Below are 19,695 nucleotides of genomic sequence, written 5' to 3'. Positions count from 1 at the left end.
ACAGGGAGAAAGCTGCGAGGTAACATTTCCGGAACCAAAAGGGGGGGGGGGGGAATATGCCAAAGTTTATGAAGGATTTTGAAAATTATCACCATGGAAATGTTGTAAATGATGTGTGCTGAAAAGGCCTGGGCTTCATCTCTATGGTGTAGTGGCTAAGAGCAGGGGGATTCTAATCCGGAGAACTTATCTGGTGAACCAGATGTGTTTCCACACTTTTACTTTCCTTTGGGGGGCCTTGGGCTAGTCACAGTTCTCTCAGGACTCTCTTTTAGTCCCACCTGCCTCACAAGGTGTCTGTTATGGGGAGAGGAAGGGAAAGGAGCTTGTCAGCCACCTTGAGTCTCTTTACTGGAGAGGAAGGTGGGATACAAACCCAAACTCCTCCTCCTTCTTCTGTTTGAAGATCAGTTGTGGGAGATTCCCCAAGCCCTTCCTTTATGCAACCTCTTGCCCCCAAACCCACCCACAGGTAGCGTCACACCTAGGTCGAGTTCTCAGTAACACCAACTCTTTCCTTGGGGAAAGAAACAAGTTCTGCAGCTTAGGCATCTATGGTTTGGATAAAGAACACATCTGCAGCAGAGGAATTACGCTAACAGATCTAGAAGAACACCCCGCCCCCCGCCCCCCCGAGCACTCTCGTGATGATTTATAAAAGCAGGTTTATACAATCAGACTAACTAAACAAGGCCCAACACCTCTGGCATGCAAATGGATTGCTTGCGTTCTTATGTTGATAACCAACAGGCTGTATGCTTTAAGACAAATATTAAAGGAAAGCTAAGCTCTGCAATATGGATATACTACATAGATTACACAAAAGTTGCATGCTATATTTTGCCAATTATTTCTGGCTTTCCAAGTGATGGGCGTGTTGGAATAAGTGACTTCTGCATGCTTGGACAACGGGGGGTGCTATGTATCTCTAAGCCAGTGGTGGCGAACCTTTGGCACTCCAGATGTTATGGACTACAATTCCCATCAGCCCCTGCCAGCATCGCCACCACGGCTCTAAGCTGTTCTATTGTTGCTCTCCATGTCTAGGCTCCGCCCACCAACTTTCTTTCTTCTTCTCCTTTGTACTGAGCACAATGGTAATGGCTACCTGCTCCTGCTGGAGCTTTCCCACAGAAGCACATCATACTCACACATATGTGACGGTGTGTTAGAATGCCCACTCATTATAGGGAAGTTATCTCTTTAGACTAGGGTTTCTGTCTAACTCCACTCCTCATTTTTCCTGGGGGTTGACACCTGTGGCATGACAACTCTGTTGCTGGGTTGTTGCAACAGTCAGGAAGTTAAGCTTCCCTGATTCTCAGAGTATCTCACCAGATCCTTTGCAAACTTATTGTGTTCTTCGGACCTCCAACATCAGATTCCAAAACAAACTACCATTGCTTGGAATCAAATTAAGACCATTCAACAGCTGACCTGCTTGTTGCATTGAACGTTTGAACACACAAGCGATCAACTGGAAATGTACTGCAGATTCCACTGAGTCGGACAAAAAGGGATCTTGAATGAGAAGCTCAAACAGATAGATCGCCCCTCCACTAGGCCATAACTTACATATCAGCAGCCCTGGATTTACTGGACCCATTTGAATCAGAAAGGGCGTCTTTCCACATGCATGTGAGCAATTCAGAATACGGGATTCTGAGAACTCTTTAGGCACAGAATCTCCTTCCTGGTGACATTTAATTCCGGATTAACTTTTGAAATCCTTTCTAAATGTTGCCAGTCATAACAGATCCTTTTCAGCAGCCCTCTCCCCACCTCTATAGTACATTCCAACATAATCCTGGCTATTTTCTTCATTTTCTTGATAAATTAAGAGCCAATCACCCCCAAAGGCTTTTCCAAAACTATCAAGCTTAACACCTGGCCCATGATATTAACTTGGTCCTTGTGGACACATTCCAAGGGGCGTTCTCCACGCGTCCTTGGCCCCCTCCAAAGGATTGCGGGGGTGGGGGGGTGGAGGTAGCCATTCTTCCTGATTATTTGCTTACATGGCCCCAAAGTCTGCATTTCAACAACAACCCACATCAGCTTGTTGCAAGGACACACAACGTAACAATGTTTTAAGAACTCCACATGTGATGAAAATGTCAGACTAGAATTATGGGTACATCATAAATCAGCTATTTCCAACCATCGCTTCTATTTAATAAAGATAGAAAACTTCAAAGTTTCCCTATATAATGATCAATCATGGCAGACAAGTAGTTTCCTGGCAGTGCCTATCTTTCCCTCCACAGTGTCCAACTGCAGAGTACCATTAAAAACATGGGCACATAATACTACTTGGTGCATGGAATAAGTGTGTTCCTGCATTCCTCTCCATTGCTGACTCAGGGAAGCAGTATTCTCAGAGTCACTGGACCTGCATGGAGAAAAGACCACATGGGTTGAGGCCTGGGGTGAAGAAGAAAGAGCTAAAACCATGCCCGCTCCTACTGTGAAGGCCAGAAAATAGTTAGATTTCAATGCCATTTCATCTCCACTCAGTCCTATGCACATGGTTCTCACAACCCTGGGAATAATCTTTCTGGGAGTCAGAATGCAAGAATCAAAAAGAATGGGGGGAAATTTATGTTTGCAGATGGAAGAAGAAGAAGAAGAAGAAGAAGAAGAAGAAGAAGAAGAAGAAGAAGAAGAAGAAGAAGAAGAAGAAGAAGAAGAAGAAGAAGAAGAAGAAGAAGAAGAAGAAGAAGAAGAAGAAGAAGAAGAAGAAGACGACGAAGACGACGGCGAAGACGAAGAAGAAGACGAAGACAAAGAAGAAGAAGAAGACGAAGAAGAAGAAGAAGAAGAACAACAACAACAACAACAACAACAAACAACATCGTGTGATTGGTGTTTGGAATATGCTGCCACAGGAGGTGGTGATGGCTACTAACCTGGATAGCTTTAAAAAGGGCTTGGACAGATTTATGGAGGAGAAGTCGATCTATGGCTACCAATCTTGATCCTCCTTGACCTCAGATTGCAAATGCCTTAGCAGACCAGGTGCTCAGGAGCAGCAGCAGAAGGCCATTGCTTTCACATCCTGCACGTGAGCTCCCAAAGGCACCTGGCGGGCCACTGCGAATAGCAGAGTGCTGGACTAGATGGACTCTGGTCTGATCCAGCAGGCTTGTTCTTATGTTCTTATGTTCTTAACAACAACAGAACAAGAAGAGTTTGGATTTATATGCCATGGTGTTGGTTAAAGGAAAGGAACGAGAGCAGCAGAGGTGTTTTAGGATACTGCTTATAAATGTGGTGGAGGTAGAAAGTGCTGCCAAGTCACAGCTGATTTATGGCAACCCCGTAGCATTTTCAAGGCAAGACATGAAGAGGAGAAGAAGAAGGGTTTGGATTTGTAATGAGACTCAAGGTGGCTTACAAGCTCCTTTCCCTTCCTTTCCCCACAACAGACAACTTGTGAGGTAGGTGGAGCTGAGAGAGCCCCAAAGGACTGTGATTAGCCCAAGGTCACCCAGGTGGCATGTGTTGGAGTGCACAAGCTAATCTGGTTCACCAGATAAGCCTCTGCCACTCAGGTAGACAAGTGGGGAATCAAACCCAGTTCTCCAGATTAGAATCCACCTGCTCTTTAGCACTACACCACACAGAAGTTCCATGACATATCTGCTGCCTCTTGGGCAGACAAATCAACTGCAATTTTTCGGGAGTCAGAAAGCTCAACAACAAGCAACACTTTATTGGTACAGACAACAGTACAACAATAGCAAAAAAAACTGATTAAAAACATATACAGTACAGGAAATAAATGTTAAGTGGAGGGAAATCTACTGGCATTTAGTAATTTCCAGGAGAAAGTCTGCCACTATCATACAGAGAGAAGGATCAGGATTGCCCAGCAAGTCGTGTCATCTAAATAAATCGGGGAGATCAGGTAAATGTAAAGGAGTAAGATTCACATACTTGGATCTGATTTCCTTGAATCTGAAACAGTGTAATAATTGGTGGGACAGAGATACAACTGAGCCATCATTACGTGGGCACAAAGTCAGAAAGTTTGGGGAAAAAAGCCAGACCATAAGAGAAGATGTGAAGAGCGACTGGTTGGATTGCATCACTACCAGCATTCAATAGCGCTGCGGTGGGACTTCAGTACCAAAATTCACAGAATGCACTCAGCATTGTGAGCCCTCAGTTAAAAAAAAAAGACACTACCCAATTGCCATGTTTACAAAAAGAACGCATCAGGGTGGTTACACAACAGTTGGGTCAAGACTCCAGCAGAGCACAAAGAAGCAAGTTGGTTCAATCCTAAATCTTAAAGTTTCTTGACGTGTTCCAAGCACACAAGCAGAACTAAAAAGCCACATAAATCCCCAAAGTCATGGAAAATAACTCAAAGCAAATTAAGATTTTTTTAACAAAAATATTCCAATGCGAGTGTGAACTTTATCCAAGCACTGTAATTAAGCAGGGCAGCAGAGCCTTTAAAGTTTTCTAGCGTCAGTTTTAATGAGACAGAGCTCACTCCCTCAGACTCACGGGGTGGGCGTGCATAGAAAGAAAAATTCATTCTTAAAGGAGAAATGATAAAATGGTGGGGTGAGTTACCAAAAGAGGTCACAATGTTAGGAACCATTAGGAACAACAACAGATCAAAGAGAATTCGTGCCATTCAAAGTAGAGACAGAAGACTGGATAAGCATACAGTCAGATGTAAATCGATGAAGCAATAAGTAGAATCAATCAACATCCATAAAGGGCGGTTTATGATGAACTATTGGAACCAACGGAAAGTGAGGATATCCACACCCTTATTTAAACCGGGGGGGGGGGGGGAAGGTTGGGGGGAGAGAGAGAGAATGTTTCATTTCTCCATGAATCCTAGTTCACTGTTCAGTCATGAAATGTTGGGCTAAAATAAATTGCTAACCTTTAATTATTATTTTGCAAAATTAAATTTAGTATACTGCCCTTTCCCCGCTAAGGCTGGGCTCAGAGCCATTCAGACACATAAGAACATCAATTCATACAAATCAGACTGTCCTAACCGTAACATTTAAACATTAAGACTTTAAAGTATCATTCATTAATATCCTCGATGGCGACAAATCAGCGTATCCATAAAGGACCCCTGTTCAGCCAAAAAATTCATAATCAACCCCTCATCCTGTTATAGATCCAATCAATCTCTATCAGAATGGGGGAGGATTGGGGGACAAAATCAGGTGGCCAGAGAGATGGAAAGGATCCATGGTTACCTCAACGAAGGCCTGGTGGAACTGATTAAGATCCCACAAGGCCATGATGTCAAGTGGTAGGAAGTTCCACCAGGCAGTGGTGGGATCCAAAAAAATTAGTAACAGGTTCCCATGGTGGTGGGATTCAAACTGTGGCGTAGCGCCAATGGAGCTGGGCGGGGCACAATGGGGGCGTGGCATGGCATTCTGGGGTGGGGCATTCCTGGGCGGGGCTGTGGCAAGGACGCCAGCCGGGCCAAGCACCGGTCCTTGGAAGCGGGAAACAGATACTTGCATCGCAGAGCGCTAGGCTGCCACGTAAGACACCGGCGCACCTCCTGCTAGGCTGCTTCAAGTTCTGCGCGCTACTGCTGAGGAGCGGAGGAGGGGCGTAACTACGGCAAAAATCACGTGGCAAAATCACCAATTAGTAACCCCCTATCAGCACACACAAATAATTAGTAACCTACTCTTGGGAACCTGTGAGAACCTGCTGGATCCCACCTCTGCCACCAGACGAGGGCCAAAAGGGCCCTGGTTCTGGTTGAGGCCTCCTTGGTGTCAGGGACCTCCAAAAGGTCACTACCGGAATAGCGAAGTGTGCAGCAGTGGTGTAGTGGTTAAGAGCAGGTGCACTCTAGTCTTAAGAACCAGGTTTGATTCCCCACTCTGCCACTTGAGCTGTGGAGGCTTATCTGGTGAACCAGATTAGCTTGTGTATTCCAACACATGCCATCTGGGTGATCTTAGGCTAGTCACAGCTCTATGGAGTTCTCTCAGCCCCACCCACCTCACAGGGTGTTTGTTGGGGGGGGGGAGGAAGGGAAAGGAGATTGTAAGCCCCTTTGAGTCTCCTACAGGAGAGAAAGGGGGGAACAGATCCAAACTCTTCTTTTTCCTCCATGGGCAAGATTATTATACTAGATCTGGGGTTCTTAATCTGTGTGGTAGGTCTTTCCAGGAGAGATGCCGACAGATTCCGGAGAAGGTGTGAGCGGCCTCTCAAATATATATTGTTTTGTATGTATTTTACCCACACAAAATTCACAAAATTTATTTCCACAAAACTGATTCACTGTTTGTGTTGGTGTTCATTTTGGTGAGTAAATTTTAGGGTCTGGATTTTTTAAAAAAGTTTGCATTTTTTGACCCCCAAAATGGAAAATTACCTTGCCTAAAGTTTAGGGCAGATGCTAGGTGCAGGTCATAAGATTTTCCCCGAATGAGGTGCGACAGCAGGAGCTTCAAGAACCACAGCACTAGATTGATTGGGCTATCCCAGCAGCCACCCTCTCGGGCAGAGGCATAGCAGAGGAAAATGGCGCCCGGGGCAACACCTGCTTCGGTCACCCCCCAACACGCCCCCACGGCCCCCCCACGGCCCCCCCACCGCACCCCACTTACCTTAGCCAGCAGCAGTCCTGGGCAGCCTGCTGGGGCCTGCCTGCAGCAGGCTGCTTCTTCAGCCAGCGGAGAAGGGCAGCAGCGCCCCCAGGACCGCTGCCGTCCTCCTCCACTGGCTGAAGGAGTAGCCTGTCACAGGCCTGCAAGATACCCCCATGTGATCTAATGGGGGGAGCCCGGGGTCAATTGACACCCCCCCACCCCCACAATGTCCTTCTGGCAGATATGCCACTGCCCTCTGGTAAACCTGAGGTTTAAGACAATCAGATGTAACCCACCAACAGATGAGCAGCTACATCTTACCATCTCGGATATGATCTGCTCCCAGGACATTCCACCCCGCTGGCAACTTCAGGTGACGGAAAGCCAGGGCCACTTTCTCGTCGAGGAAGTCCACATCTCCAGAAGGGGGTCTGGACCGGTCCAGGAACCGTGTGAAGTTCAGAGCTAGCTGGTTGCCCGCACAGGTGGCTAAGAACTGAGCGGCATCGTAAGCTTCGTCCTGCACAAACTGAAAGCTGCCCTCAGCCACCACCAGAGCAGGGAAGCCTTGCTTGGCTGCGCAGAGAGAGACTTTCACCGTCTCACAGCAGTCGTGGCCTGTGAAGGAAAAATAAAACAGGGGAACCGTTGAGAAAGCGCGCTGGCACAAGTCTGTGACACTTTTGTTTTATGACAGTGACAATTTGACAGGTAACTTGTGGTTCAGAGCGAGAGACTAATCTGGAGAACCACGTTTGTTTCCCTGAAGTCTACTGGGTGATCTTGGGCCAGTCACAGTTCTTTCTGAATTCTTTCAGCCCACATCAATCAGCCCATTGGCAAACCCCCGTGTGGTACAGTGGTTAAAAGCAGGAGACCCTGATCTGGAGAGCCAGGGTGAATTCCCCACTTCTCCACAGGAAGTCTGCTAGATGATCTTGGCCCAGTCATAGTTCTCTCAGAACTCTCAGTCCGCGTGGAGGCAGGCAATGGCATGGTGCACTGGTTAAGAGTGGCAGACTGTAACATCTGGAGAACCAGGTTCAATTCCCTACTCCTTCATATCAAGCATGCTGGGCGATCTTGCTCCAGTTACAGTTCTCTCAGACCTCTACCGGTCCACACAGAAGGCAGGCAATGGCAAACCACCTTCGAATGTCTCTTGTCTTGAAAAGCCTAAGGGTCACCATACGTCAGGTGTGTCTTGATGGCACTTTTCACCACCATCCCATCACGGAAACACTTTCCCATTCCACCATATTTGAAGCTATCTGCCAAGTTCAATTCTCTAGCTGCTACACTAGAGCTACACTAGAGCTACACAATCCTCTCCCCTTCATTCCTATTGGTGCTGTTAATGGCTACCTTTTGTGAGATGATTTTGTGCAGTGGTGGTGTTATATGTTGTGGAGAGGGTGAGGATTAGCATGCAATAGAGGAGAAGAACGAATCTGGACAAGGCCCACCCACCCTAGTGGAGGGAGGGAGGGAGGGAGGGGTGGCATGCAACGAAAGGAGAGGGAGGGGGAGGGATGATAAGCAGCAGAGAAGTATGATAGATCCGTGGTGGCGAACCTTTGGCATTCCAGATGTTATGGACTACAATTCCCATGCTGGCAGGGGCTGATGGGAATTGTAGTCCATAACATCTGGAATGCCAAAGGTTCGCCACTACTGTGATTGATGGTGAGCAATCTGGGGAAAACTCATACCAATATGTTTCCCAGACTACCAACAGCTGTGGCACAATTAATCCCCTTGAAATGATCTTTGTGTGTGAAACGGTCCACCTACTAAAAGGGGATCCCATCCACCTTTATGTCTTTGTGAGTAACTGTGTATCCCGACTGGGTCAAGACAGAGTCTGTGCAGAAGTTCATCCACAGAACCAACACGAACCCACCTCTAAGGTACACAATTCGGCTGTGCTTCAGAAGTGGTTGAAGGGCCGGGTGATAACTGATGCAAATGTACAACACAATTACCAACTCCCAGATGCAGGCTGATTAGCCAAAGGAAAAGCCAGCTCAGTAGTTCATGCAGAGATCAGCGTGCAGCCTCCTCCACACGTTTGAGAGAATGAACAAATCAGAATTAGACAAACTCTGGCCCCTTCTGCACACGCAGAATAATGCACTTTCAATCCACTTTCATAATTGTTTGCAAGTGGATTTTGCTATTTTGCACAGTAAAGTCCAGTTGCAATGTGCATTGAAAGTGATTTGGTAGTGCATTATTCTGCATGTGCAGAAGGGGCCTTCGTTGGTTTTACTCACTGATTTTTTCATAAGACAGCGTTGGATGATAATTGATTTATCTATTCCAAAGAGCCTTTTGGTTATAGATTCAGCTCCTGGGTTTGTAGATGGCGCCCTGGAGCAACCATGAGATCTTACTGCATTCGGTTGTGTGAGCAATACAGAATTTGTTGCTGACTTTTTCATGGTGATTCTGGTGTGATGGCAGGCCTGCAGTTTCTCAGTGAGGCGTATGACATCTGTTGCCAGTGTGGTGTAGCAGTTAGAGGGTTGGACTAAGATCTGGGACATAGAATCACAGAATCATAGAGTTGGAAGAGACCCCAAGGGCCAACAAGTTCAACCCCCTGCAAAGCAGGAACACACAATCAAAGCACTTCTGACAGATGACCACCCAGCCTCTCTTCAAACAGCCCTGACTGTCAGGAAGTTTATCCTGATGTTTAGGTGGAATCTCTTTTCCTTCACCTTGAACCAGTGTTGGGATTAAATTAATTTAACAACCGGTTCTGGTGGTGGGATTCAAATAATTTAACAACTGGTTGTTTACAAGCACTATTTTAACAACCAGTTCTGCCGAAGTGGTGCAAACCTGCTGAATCCCACCACTGCCTTGAACCCGTGACTCCTGGTCACGGGTTCTGACTCCTGGTCACGGTCTCTGGAGCAGCAGAAAACAAGCTTGCTTTCTCACCAACATAACATCCCTTCAAATATCTAAACAGCGCTATCATGCCACCTCTTAACATTCTCTTCACCAAACTAAACATCCCCAGCTCCCTAAGTCTCTCCTCCTAGGGCATGGAGTCCAGACCTTTGACCATTTTGGCTGGCCTCCCCTTTACCCGTTCCAGCTTGTCAATATTATTCTTGAATTAAGGTGCCCAGAACTGTATACAATGTTCCAGGTGAGGTCTAACCAATGCAGAATAGAAAGGTACAATCACATCCCTCGATCTAGACACTATAACAACCAGGTTCAAGTCCCCACTCTGCTCGCTGGGTGACTTTAGGCCAGTTACTCACTGTCAGCCTAATCTACACCACAGGGCTGTTGTGAGGACAAAACAGCAGAGTGAAAATGATGTAAGCTGTTTGAGTTCCCCTTCCCTCCCCCCTCTTTTATTTTGTCCTCCTGATCCCCTTGCTGGGGTCCCGCTTCAATCAGATAATGAAATTATAATAGAAGGAAGGGTTGATATGTTGAACTGAACTGTGTGCCAGCAGGAGTTCCAGCTGGTATATTTTAAACTCGAATCTTCTGTAAGGGTCATTTGAAAGTACTTATAATGTCTTATGCATTGCATTATTGGATATATTGTTTTAGCAAATGTATTGTTTTATTAGAGGGTGACAATTGCCCAGAGCCCCCCGAAAAGAGCGGTGACTATATCCAAATCAATAAAATAAATAAGTAAACAAATTAAATTAGTGTACTTCTAGAGACCAAACAGTACGCAACACAAGTAAACCAATGCTACATTATCTTCAAACACGCTCTGGGTGCGCCTGATTCTCAGCACTGCAGACACCTAGCAGGTGTGTGTTTCTCAAGGGAAAAGGAAAGGTTCTACAAAATCACTTGCCGGTTTGTAGCGGTTAGCAAATTTCACCCTGCAAATTAAGGCCATTGTTGCCTCTCTGACATCATGCTAGGTCTAGGGAGGTCTTGAAAAACACTGAAAAGTTGCACTGCTTTCTGAGCGCTCCAAAGTTCAAGATGAATCCCCAGCCTCAAGAAAAAAATGGAGAGAGAGCAGAAAGGTGACTCATCTAGGAGCATTTTCTCAAGTTCTGTTCAACGTCGTGGTAGAAGTACCAGTTTTGTTGAGGTACCAGACCTTGTATTTTATAGAATACATATAATATTCTATAGAATATATATAACACTGCATACACAATAGAATAAATATGTTTATTTTAGTGTAGACTTTATAGTTTTCAGCTCAACCTTTGTGGTTCTGTAGTGTGCCAAGCCAGCCAAAACCTGTGTGCCCTGGATTGGTTTATTTTCAATTCCAGCCAGCGTAGTGTAGTGGTGTAGTGGTTAAGAGCCAGTGGATTCTAATCTGGCGAACCGGGTTTGGTTCCCCACTCCTCCACCTGAGTGGCAGAGGCTTATCTGGTGAACCAGATGTGTTTCCGCACTCCTAGATTGCTGCTGGGTAACCTTGGGCTAGTGACAGTTCTCTCTGAACTCTCTCAGCCCCACCTACCTCACAAGGTATCTGTTGTGGGGAGAGGAAGGGAAAGGAGCTTGTAAGCCACATTGAGTCTCCTTACAGGAGAGAAAGGTGGAGTATAAATGCAAACTCTTCTTCTTCAATGGCCAAACTTAAGCTGATTTTTCATGGCTTCTCTCAGTTTTACATATATTTTCTTTAGCAAGGTTAAGCAATGCAGGAACACCATCAGGCCCAGAGAACAAACTCCAAGGGCAATTTAAAAGGTGGAAGTCTTCATATTTCCAGCCTGGGCACTGTATTGTAATTGCCAAACCAAGTCCCTTTAATAATCAGGTTGGCGTTTCCAGTTCTCTACAGACTGTTTTCTCTCCCGCCCCGTCGATGCAGTGATGTCAAAGTTGCTTGTGCCAGAACAACACAGACTATTCACTAATTACTGGAAACTGCTGTTCAGCCCATTACCTCAGTCTCTGTGAATCAACCCCCAACCTTTTTTTTCTAATTGATTTTTTTTCATGTAAAGAGATTCATTTCTTCCCGCTGTCCTGCAAAACTAGGCTCGACAACTACAGCTATTCACTGCTGCTTGGGAACCAGGGAAGTCTCTTTCTCAGCAGTACAGAAAATGGTGAAAGGGAATACCAACATTTCTGACTTCAGCACACAAAACTGGTTAGAGGGAAGGAGCAAGAGCAGCAGAGGTGTTTTAGAACACTGCTTATAAATGCGGAGGAGACAGAAAGTGCCATCAAAGCACAGTTGATTTATGGCAACCCCTTAGTGTTTTCAAGGCAGGAGATGAAGAAGAGAAGAAGTGTTTGGGTTTATATTCCACCTTTCTCTTTTGTAAGGAGACTCAGGGTGACTTACAAGCTCCTTTCCCTTCCTGTCCCCACAACAGATACCTTGGGAGATAGGTGGGGCTGGGAGAGTTCCGAAGAACTGTGACTGGCCCAAGGTTACTCAGCAGGAATGTAGGAGTGCAGAAACATAGCTGGTTCACCAGATAAGCCTCTGACACTCAGATGGAGGAGTGGGGAATCAAACCCGGTTCTCCAGATTAGAATCCACCTGCCCTTAACTACTACTCCACGCTGGCTTGCCATTATCCACATCTGCATTGGCTGATAGAGTTCTGAGAGAACTCTGACTCAGGATCACACAGCAGGCTTCTTGTGGGCAAGTGAGGAATTCAGCCTGGTTCTCCAGATCAGAGTCTGCCACTCTTAACCACTACACTATGCTGGGGTTTGCCATTTCTTGTCTCTGCACGTGGTAAGAAAGTTCTACAAGAACTGTGACTAGCCCAGGATCACCCAGCAGGCTTCATGTGAAGAAGTGGAGAATCGAACCTGGTTCTCCAGGCCACTGCTCTTAACCACTATATCACACGGGCTCTCCTGCCCTTGTATATATTTATTTATTTAAAATGCAGGCTAAGCAACTGCTTTACTCATAGATTGTCACGTTTTATGGCACATGGGCCCAAATACAAATAAACAAAAATTGAGGAAGTCCACGTAGTTCCCGAAACTGAGAGAATAATCATAACCAATATAACGCTGTAGCGAGGCATACTTTAAAAACCTGTGCAAAACCAACTGAGTATGTGCCTACGAACACAACAATAATCAGAAAAGAGCTCTCAATAACATGGTGGAGAAGTCTGCATGATGTTGTCACTGGGCTAGCCTGACCTTGTCACATATTGGGAGCTAAGCAGGGTCGGTCCTGGTTAGTATCTGGATGGGAGACCACCAAGGAAGTCCAGTGTTGTTATGCAGAGATGAGCAATGGAAAACCACCCTGAGCATCTCTTGCCTTGAAAGCCCTACTTGGTTGCCATAGGTCAGCACTTTCCACCACCAAAACCTAGGAGGCTCCAGTCTGAATCCCATTCTTCCATCGGAAGCTTGGTGAAGAATCTGGGCCAATCTCTAATCTACCTAACAGGGTTGTTGCTGGGAAAATAAAAAGAAAAGAAGAGGAGGAGGAGGAGGAGGAGATTGGATTTATACCACACCTTTCTCTCCTGGCAGGAGATGAAGAAGAGAAGAAGTGTTTGGGTTTATATCCCACCTTTCTCTTTTGTAAGGAGACTCAAGGTGGCTTACAAGCTCCTTTCCCATCCTCTCCCTACAACAGACACCTCGTGAGATAGGTGGGGCTGAGAGAGTTTAGAGAGAACTGTGACCAGGCCAAGGTCACCCAGCAGGAATGTAGGAGTGTGGAAACACATCTGGTTCACCAGATAAGTCTCTGCCACTCCAGTGGAGGAGTGGGGAATCAAACCCAGTTCTCCAGATTAGAACCCACCTGCTCTTAACCATGACACCACGCATTGTATGCCCTGTTGTGCCTCCACTGTGGAGAAAAGCAGGGTACGCATCTCGAAATAAATGAACAAAATGAACAGTAGAGCTCAAGCAGAGGAACTTGTTCTGTTTTCATTTGTGAAATGGTGGAGAGGAGGGAGAATTAAAGAGCCCAGTGACAACTTGGATTTAAATCAGGTCAAACAAGGGTCCAGCTTAAGAAAAAGCATTTAATGTGTTCTTCTAGGGCAAGACGTTCGCTGGTTTTCATATGCTTTTGACGTCCTTCTTCCCTGGGAACTGACAAAGATTTCAGACTGAGAGGACAAAATTTTGACTTTGGCAATTAGTTCAAAAGCAAAGCAAGCTATTCAGTAATGAGCGTGGCAGAGGCTTAAATGGCTCGCGTCCCCCTCCCCCTCCCCATCGGTGCTTTGATATTGCTGCCTTGTTTCAGCATGAGCTCACACATTTGCCTTGAACTTTCTGCAACAGCAGCCACTTGCCACAAAGAGCAATTTAGAGATTTCCAGGTGTAAGGAAATAAAACCCAAAGTGAAACAAGCTTTTACCTGTTTCTGTTTTAAAAGGACAGCCGGCTAACTCAAACACACACTGGATAAAACCTTCATTCAAACTAACAAAACAAAAATTTAATTCAACAGAAAGCAGGATTTCAAGAGGCACGGGTATACTGGTAGCATAAATGTTTAGTGGAATATGTTATGTGCTCCGCTTGCTTGCCCCCACCCCCCACACATCTAGGCTGGCCTGGGCCGCTGAGCTCGATTATTAGCATTAAACCTAAGACCTAGTTTTGGAGAAGCAGTTTAGGTAACCCTGTTAAGTACTGTTAAACCCCACTGATTTTCATGTGAAGAACTAAAGTGTGATCCTTTACCTGGGAGTAAACTCGGTTGCTGGCAATGGGGCTTGCTTCTGAGTAAACCCTCCTAGAGTCGTGATTCACCCGTTGGAACAGTTACATGGTTGCTTCAAAGCAAAGCCACCGACTACCACCAAGCTTACTCCCAAGTAATGCACGCCTCGGAGCCAACTGTTTTTTCTAAACTAAAACTTCAGTATTCGGGTTAAATTGCCATGCTGGCACTTTGCAATAAATAAGTGGGTTTTGGGTTGCAATTTGGGCACTCGGTCTCGAAAAGGTTCGCTATCACTGGACTAGTCTCTGAACTCTCTCAGCCAGCCCCCGCCCCACCTCACAAGGTGTCTGTTATGGGGAGAGGAAGGGAAAGGAGATTGTAAGCCACCTTGAGTCTCCTTACAAGAGAAAAAGGTGGGATATAAATCCAAACTACTACTACTACTCCTCATTCTTCTTCCTCCTCCTTCCTCCTCCTCCTTTTTCATCCTCCTTCTCCCTCCTCCTTTTCCATGTTGATTCTATGCAATTTCCATTTGGGGAGGTTGCCTGCTGCCTTTTTTGTTGATGCCACTGACATCTTTGTCAGTTTCACTGGGTCGTTGCTCCAGCAATAATCCATCATTGCTAAAAATAAAAAAAAATTAAAGCCCTTCTGATCATCCAGAGATGGTCGCCCAAAGAGTGGGAGGAACGAATGTGGTCGAGGCAGCGGAAGGCAGGGAGAAGCAAGAAAACCTGTGGAAAGCTAAAAGCACAATGATCTCCTTTGCTTTCCCAGTGAAGGGGAAGAAAAAGTCTCACTTAAAGTGCTTTCGGAAACTGCAGAGATTCTCTGATGTTTACAGTGGAGCAAGTGCCAAAGAGGGGAAAACACGAATAGCCAAGTATCAAACATGAAGGAAATGTTTGCTCAAAGAAAGGAGATCATAAGTGCATAAATGGCCAACATCTAGACCTACACTGACCAAATCTCTGGCTAACATAGAAAACATAAAAACATAAGAACGTGCCTGCTGGATCCGACCAGAGTCCATCTAGTCCATCTTTAGAGTTCTACCACAGAGTATGGACCAAATTCTAAAGTGTCATGTTGAACTTCTGGCTCCTTACCAGAAATGACATCACACTGCAGGCGCAATATCATTTCCCCTGTCCCTACCTTTTCTCTCTACTGCTGGTTGCCAGCCAATGACTGGAAACCCAATTGGGTCCAAACTGTGTTATAGCTCTTGCTCTATTGGTTCTGGTGGGTTTTCCGGGCTGTGTGTGTCAGGACTGCAACTCCCAACATACACTGGTTCCTGCCTTTTCCCAAAAAGTGCAGGAAAACAAACTGAGAAGCTACATTCCACCAAAGCTTCAGAGCCAATGGGAGACCAGGAGCTGGGAGGAGGGGAAGAGTTGATTGGTTGCTGTCTGTCTTTGTAAATAGTGTAAATATTGGAACTGAGGACAAGAATCCTTAGTTCCAGCACCCTTTAGTTAGGGCGACATAAATCAATAAAGTTCCTTTTCTAAAGTTAGCTTTGTCTGAGTGTGTTCAGCATTACAGTGCGGCCATGATTTGGTGGATCTTGTTCCTAACGTTTTGCCTGCATCTGTGGCTGACATCTTCAGAGGTGTATCACAGAGAGAAGTCTGTTACACACTGTGTCCAGAGAGAAGGAAATGTTTGGGGTATATATTGTCCATGTCCCAGGGTGGGGAACCAATCAGTAATTGTTTCGGTGGAACTTGTTATGCAAAGATGTGGTTGGTAGTATTGTATTGCGGGTGGGGCTTATCAGTCCAGGGAGTGATTCACATTTTCATGCCCTGCAAAACAAGATCCACCAGACCACGGCCACACAGCCCGGAAAACCCACCAGAACCAATTGAATCCAGCCGTGAAAGCCTTCGACGATATCTTGCTCTATTGTTTGGTAAGCCAGGGGAAAAAACAGGCTGGAAGGGAAGCCACCACAAAGAGATTCATGCAGCCTTCTTGGTACTGTCGGGAAAGGGTTGCCATCACTGGAAATATCTGGAGATTTTGGGGGTGAAGTCAGAGGAGGGTTTGGGGATGGGAGGGATCTCAATGGGATATAATGCCTTAGACTTCACCTTCTAAAGCAGCCATTTTTCCCAGGTGAACTTCTCTCTGTTGCCTGGAGATTGTAATACCAGGAGGGCTCCAGCCATTGCTGGAAGTTGGGCAACCCTATGTCCAGATGTGCCACAAACTCCTGTGGTCTCAGCCACGTGTGAGGCATGTAGTAGCCACCTATGTCTAAGCAACACACCCCGCTTGTAAATGAAAAGTGCTCAGCCTTCAAGGCTTATCAGGTATTTACGCCTGAGAGTTCCCCGCCCTCTGCCTCAATCCAAGGCCAGTCACTGGAATATGCCGGCCTGCCCTTGAGAAAGGTTATTAGAAACTCTGAAACAGCAAATAAAACCGATGGCTTGGCTCATGCCTCTCCCAGCTGTATGCAGAACAGGTGGGGATGTTCCAGAGACGTTCCTTATCGTCAGGCGGGAGCACCCAGAGACCAAACACTGTTGCAGCTAAACAAAGCCGCTGGAAGCCTCACTCACACATGACTTCATATCCTATCCAAGCAGGAGCGGCAGCCAACCCCAGCCAAGCAGCCTATTCGGGGAATTCGGGTTCTCGGGAAGCAAACAATAGAAGTCCAGCTTTGATAGCTATTTTAAGTCTCCGGAGAGACCACACCCCGCCACGACCCCATGAAACTGGCTGAAGAGAACTGTATGAACTCTGGCGCAGAGATCACTGGGAATATCTAAGAGCGTGCACACTTGGTTATAATCCTGACGTAACATCAAGAGGGTAAAAAGATGAAGCAGGTGAACTATAAGTATGCCAGCAAGAGGTGGCACAGCGCTTAGAGCTGTCTGTGGTATAGTACTTAAGAGCAGGTACACTGTAATCTGGAGAACCGGGTTTGATTCCCCACTGTGCCAACTTGAGCAGTGGAGGCTTTTCTGGGCAACTAGATTAGCTTATGCACTCCAACACGTGCCAGCTGGGTGACCTTGGGCTAGTCACAGTTCTTCGGAGCTCTCAGCCCACCCACCTCACAGGGTGTTTGTTGTGGGGGGGAAGGAAAAAGAGATTGTAAGCCCCTTTGAGTCTCCTTACAGGAGAGAAAGGGGGAATATAAATACAATTCTTCTTCTCTTCTTCTGTGGGTACCATGCTTCCCATCCGCCCCTTTCCCAGTACCTGCCAAATACTTTCAGAAAGTTATTTTTCAGTTTCAAATGTTTATCATATAATGTTGAGATAACATTAAACCTGGGAGTGACAACCACAATGAAATTCAAATACAATTCACTCCCTGCTGCATAGACAAAGACAACCAAATGTATATTTATGAAAGTTATAATAAAGTGTCAACGGTGCAATTAAAAGCAATAATCACCTACTATATTAAGTACTCTAAATAAAATAGAAATCAAAATATAGGAAGAAAATCACTTAATATTCTAATCTCATTAAAGACAAGACACTGAAAGTCAAGCATAATTAGTCCAATAGTAAACAAGACGCTGGAAGCCAAGCACAAGAGGTTTTTGCGATGAGATGTTTGCTTTCAAGATCTTTCCTTCAAGACGCAAAGCCCCCTAATCAATGTAAAGGTAAAGTTTCCCCTTCAGTCGTATCCGACCCTGGGGTACCACTGCAAGCAGTGATTTTATACGCAAGCAGCTTTTGTGGGGTAGTTTGCCATTGCTTTCCTTGGCTATTCTTTACCCCCTAGCTATGAGCTAGGTACTCATTTACCAACCAAGAAATGGATGGATGGCTGAGTTGACCATGAGCCAGCTGCCAGGATATCTGACCCACAGGGGGCTTGAACTCCTGACCGTGTGAGTGGCAGTACAAGCACTTAACCACTACGCCACACAGCTGCTATCAATGTAGCTTGGGTTGAATCACATTCCTGTGCTTTCTGGAGTTTGGGACTGCAAACCATCCTCAGGAATAATGTGACTTGTGCTGTGAACTGTGCTGTGAACTTATATATCTCACATTATATATATATATATTGCACTGTGATACTTTATTATAAATTTCATAAATATACATTTGGGAGTTTTCCCCACGGCCAAGATATCCTGGGATAGAGAAGTGAAACATCCCGGTTAAACCATGACTTCCTCATGGCTTACAGGTCTAACTTGGGCCCGTCCCGCCAGATTTCCCTTATCCCACACCTTTTTAAAAAACAATAAAACTGGCAGTTCTTTTTTTAAAACCGTGCCGCTCCCACTCCCATGCAAACACTACAAGAGACAGACTGGATTATTATTCCCGCCTCGCCACAGGCAGCCAATCAGAATGTCAGAAAAACAGGACAGTTCGCACATGCACGGCAACGTCGGAAAGGAAAATGAAACTAAACCAGGGGCTATGCAAGTTCTTCCTCTCGGCCTGAATGTACTGACGGGCTGCCATGCAGAGGAAGAAACCAAGATAGAAACATTCCAGTATGCATGATCCCAGTTTTCCCCCGGGAAATTTTGTCCATCCGGAAAACGCCTTGGTTGTCTTTTTGTATGCAGCAGGGAGTGAACTGTATTTGGATATCATCATATAACATTGACAGTGGCTTTATGCAAAGTACTTTATATGTGCAAATAGCAGAGTGAAATTCTAAAATGGCCATGGAGCCTCGCTCTACTCAAATATGGTTGCACAGTACAGTCGAAATGCTTAGTACACCTCTGAAGCCATGAGTTCCTTTCCAGTTTAAATATATATTTTCATAATTCAGGTGGAAGTTGACAATAACATCACTCCAACCATGGAAACTCTGATCATGTATATTCCTAAGTATATATTCACTACAAAAAACTGCGGAAACTTTTCATAGATCATGTATATTCCTATCATGATCTGGCCAGAATCTCTAACTCTAATATTTGCAATGAGGTCTCTCCAGTTGCCTCTGTTACTAGTAATAGTGTAGGTTTAAAATGTCTGGGGTCATGAGAAAAGAGTTTGCTCTTTTTGCCTACAAAACTATCAGACACGGGTTTCTTACCTATTTCAATATGTAAACATTGTGTTTGTTTGTTTGTTTGTTTTATTGGGCTTATGGACCACCCTCCCCCAAGGGGCTTTTGTGTGGGTGCAATTTTTTTTTACAGAATATGTTCATTTTTAGAAGATATCCCATCAAATATAGATTCTCTATGAAATGCTGAAGAGCTGCTACAGGTTATACTTCTCTCCCTGACATTTTTTGGTTGGTTCCACCTCCTGTGGCAGCCATTTTATGTTTGGCTCCACTTCTCATGGCCACCATTTTTGGGCTTTGCCCCTCTTCCCACTGTCAGAATTCCAAATGTGCCTATACACTCAAAAAGTTGAGGACACCTGGGTTATACATTTGAAAAGGCCAAAATTCAAGTTCTCTCCTGAGCCATGAAGTTAAC

The 19,695-nt window shown here is 45.5% G+C and overlaps 1 protein-coding gene across 2 annotated transcripts in view; it reads right to left on the bottom strand.

Moving 5' to 3' along the window:
- Positions 1–19,695, bottom strand: part of LOC125424441 (A-kinase anchor protein 13-like) — a 105,191-nt gene that overhangs the window by 8,464 nt on the left and 77,032 nt on the right. For both annotated transcript variants that reach the window (XM_048481673.1, XM_048481674.1), the window contains one exon: positions 6,924–7,220. In XM_048481673.1, coding sequence (XP_048337630.1) covers positions 6,924–7,220 — 297 coding nt within the window. The remainder of the gene's footprint in view (positions 1–6,923; positions 7,221–19,695) is intronic.

This window comes from Sphaerodactylus townsendi, linkage group LG17 (genome assembly GCF_021028975.2).
Source record: "Sphaerodactylus townsendi isolate TG3544 linkage group LG17, MPM_Stown_v2.3, whole genome shotgun sequence".
NCBI classification, from domain to species: Eukaryota; Metazoa; Chordata; class Lepidosauria; order Squamata; family Sphaerodactylidae; genus Sphaerodactylus; species Sphaerodactylus townsendi.
Note: the sequence above shows the minus strand (reverse complement) of the source record. Positions and strands in the feature narration are given on the sequence as shown.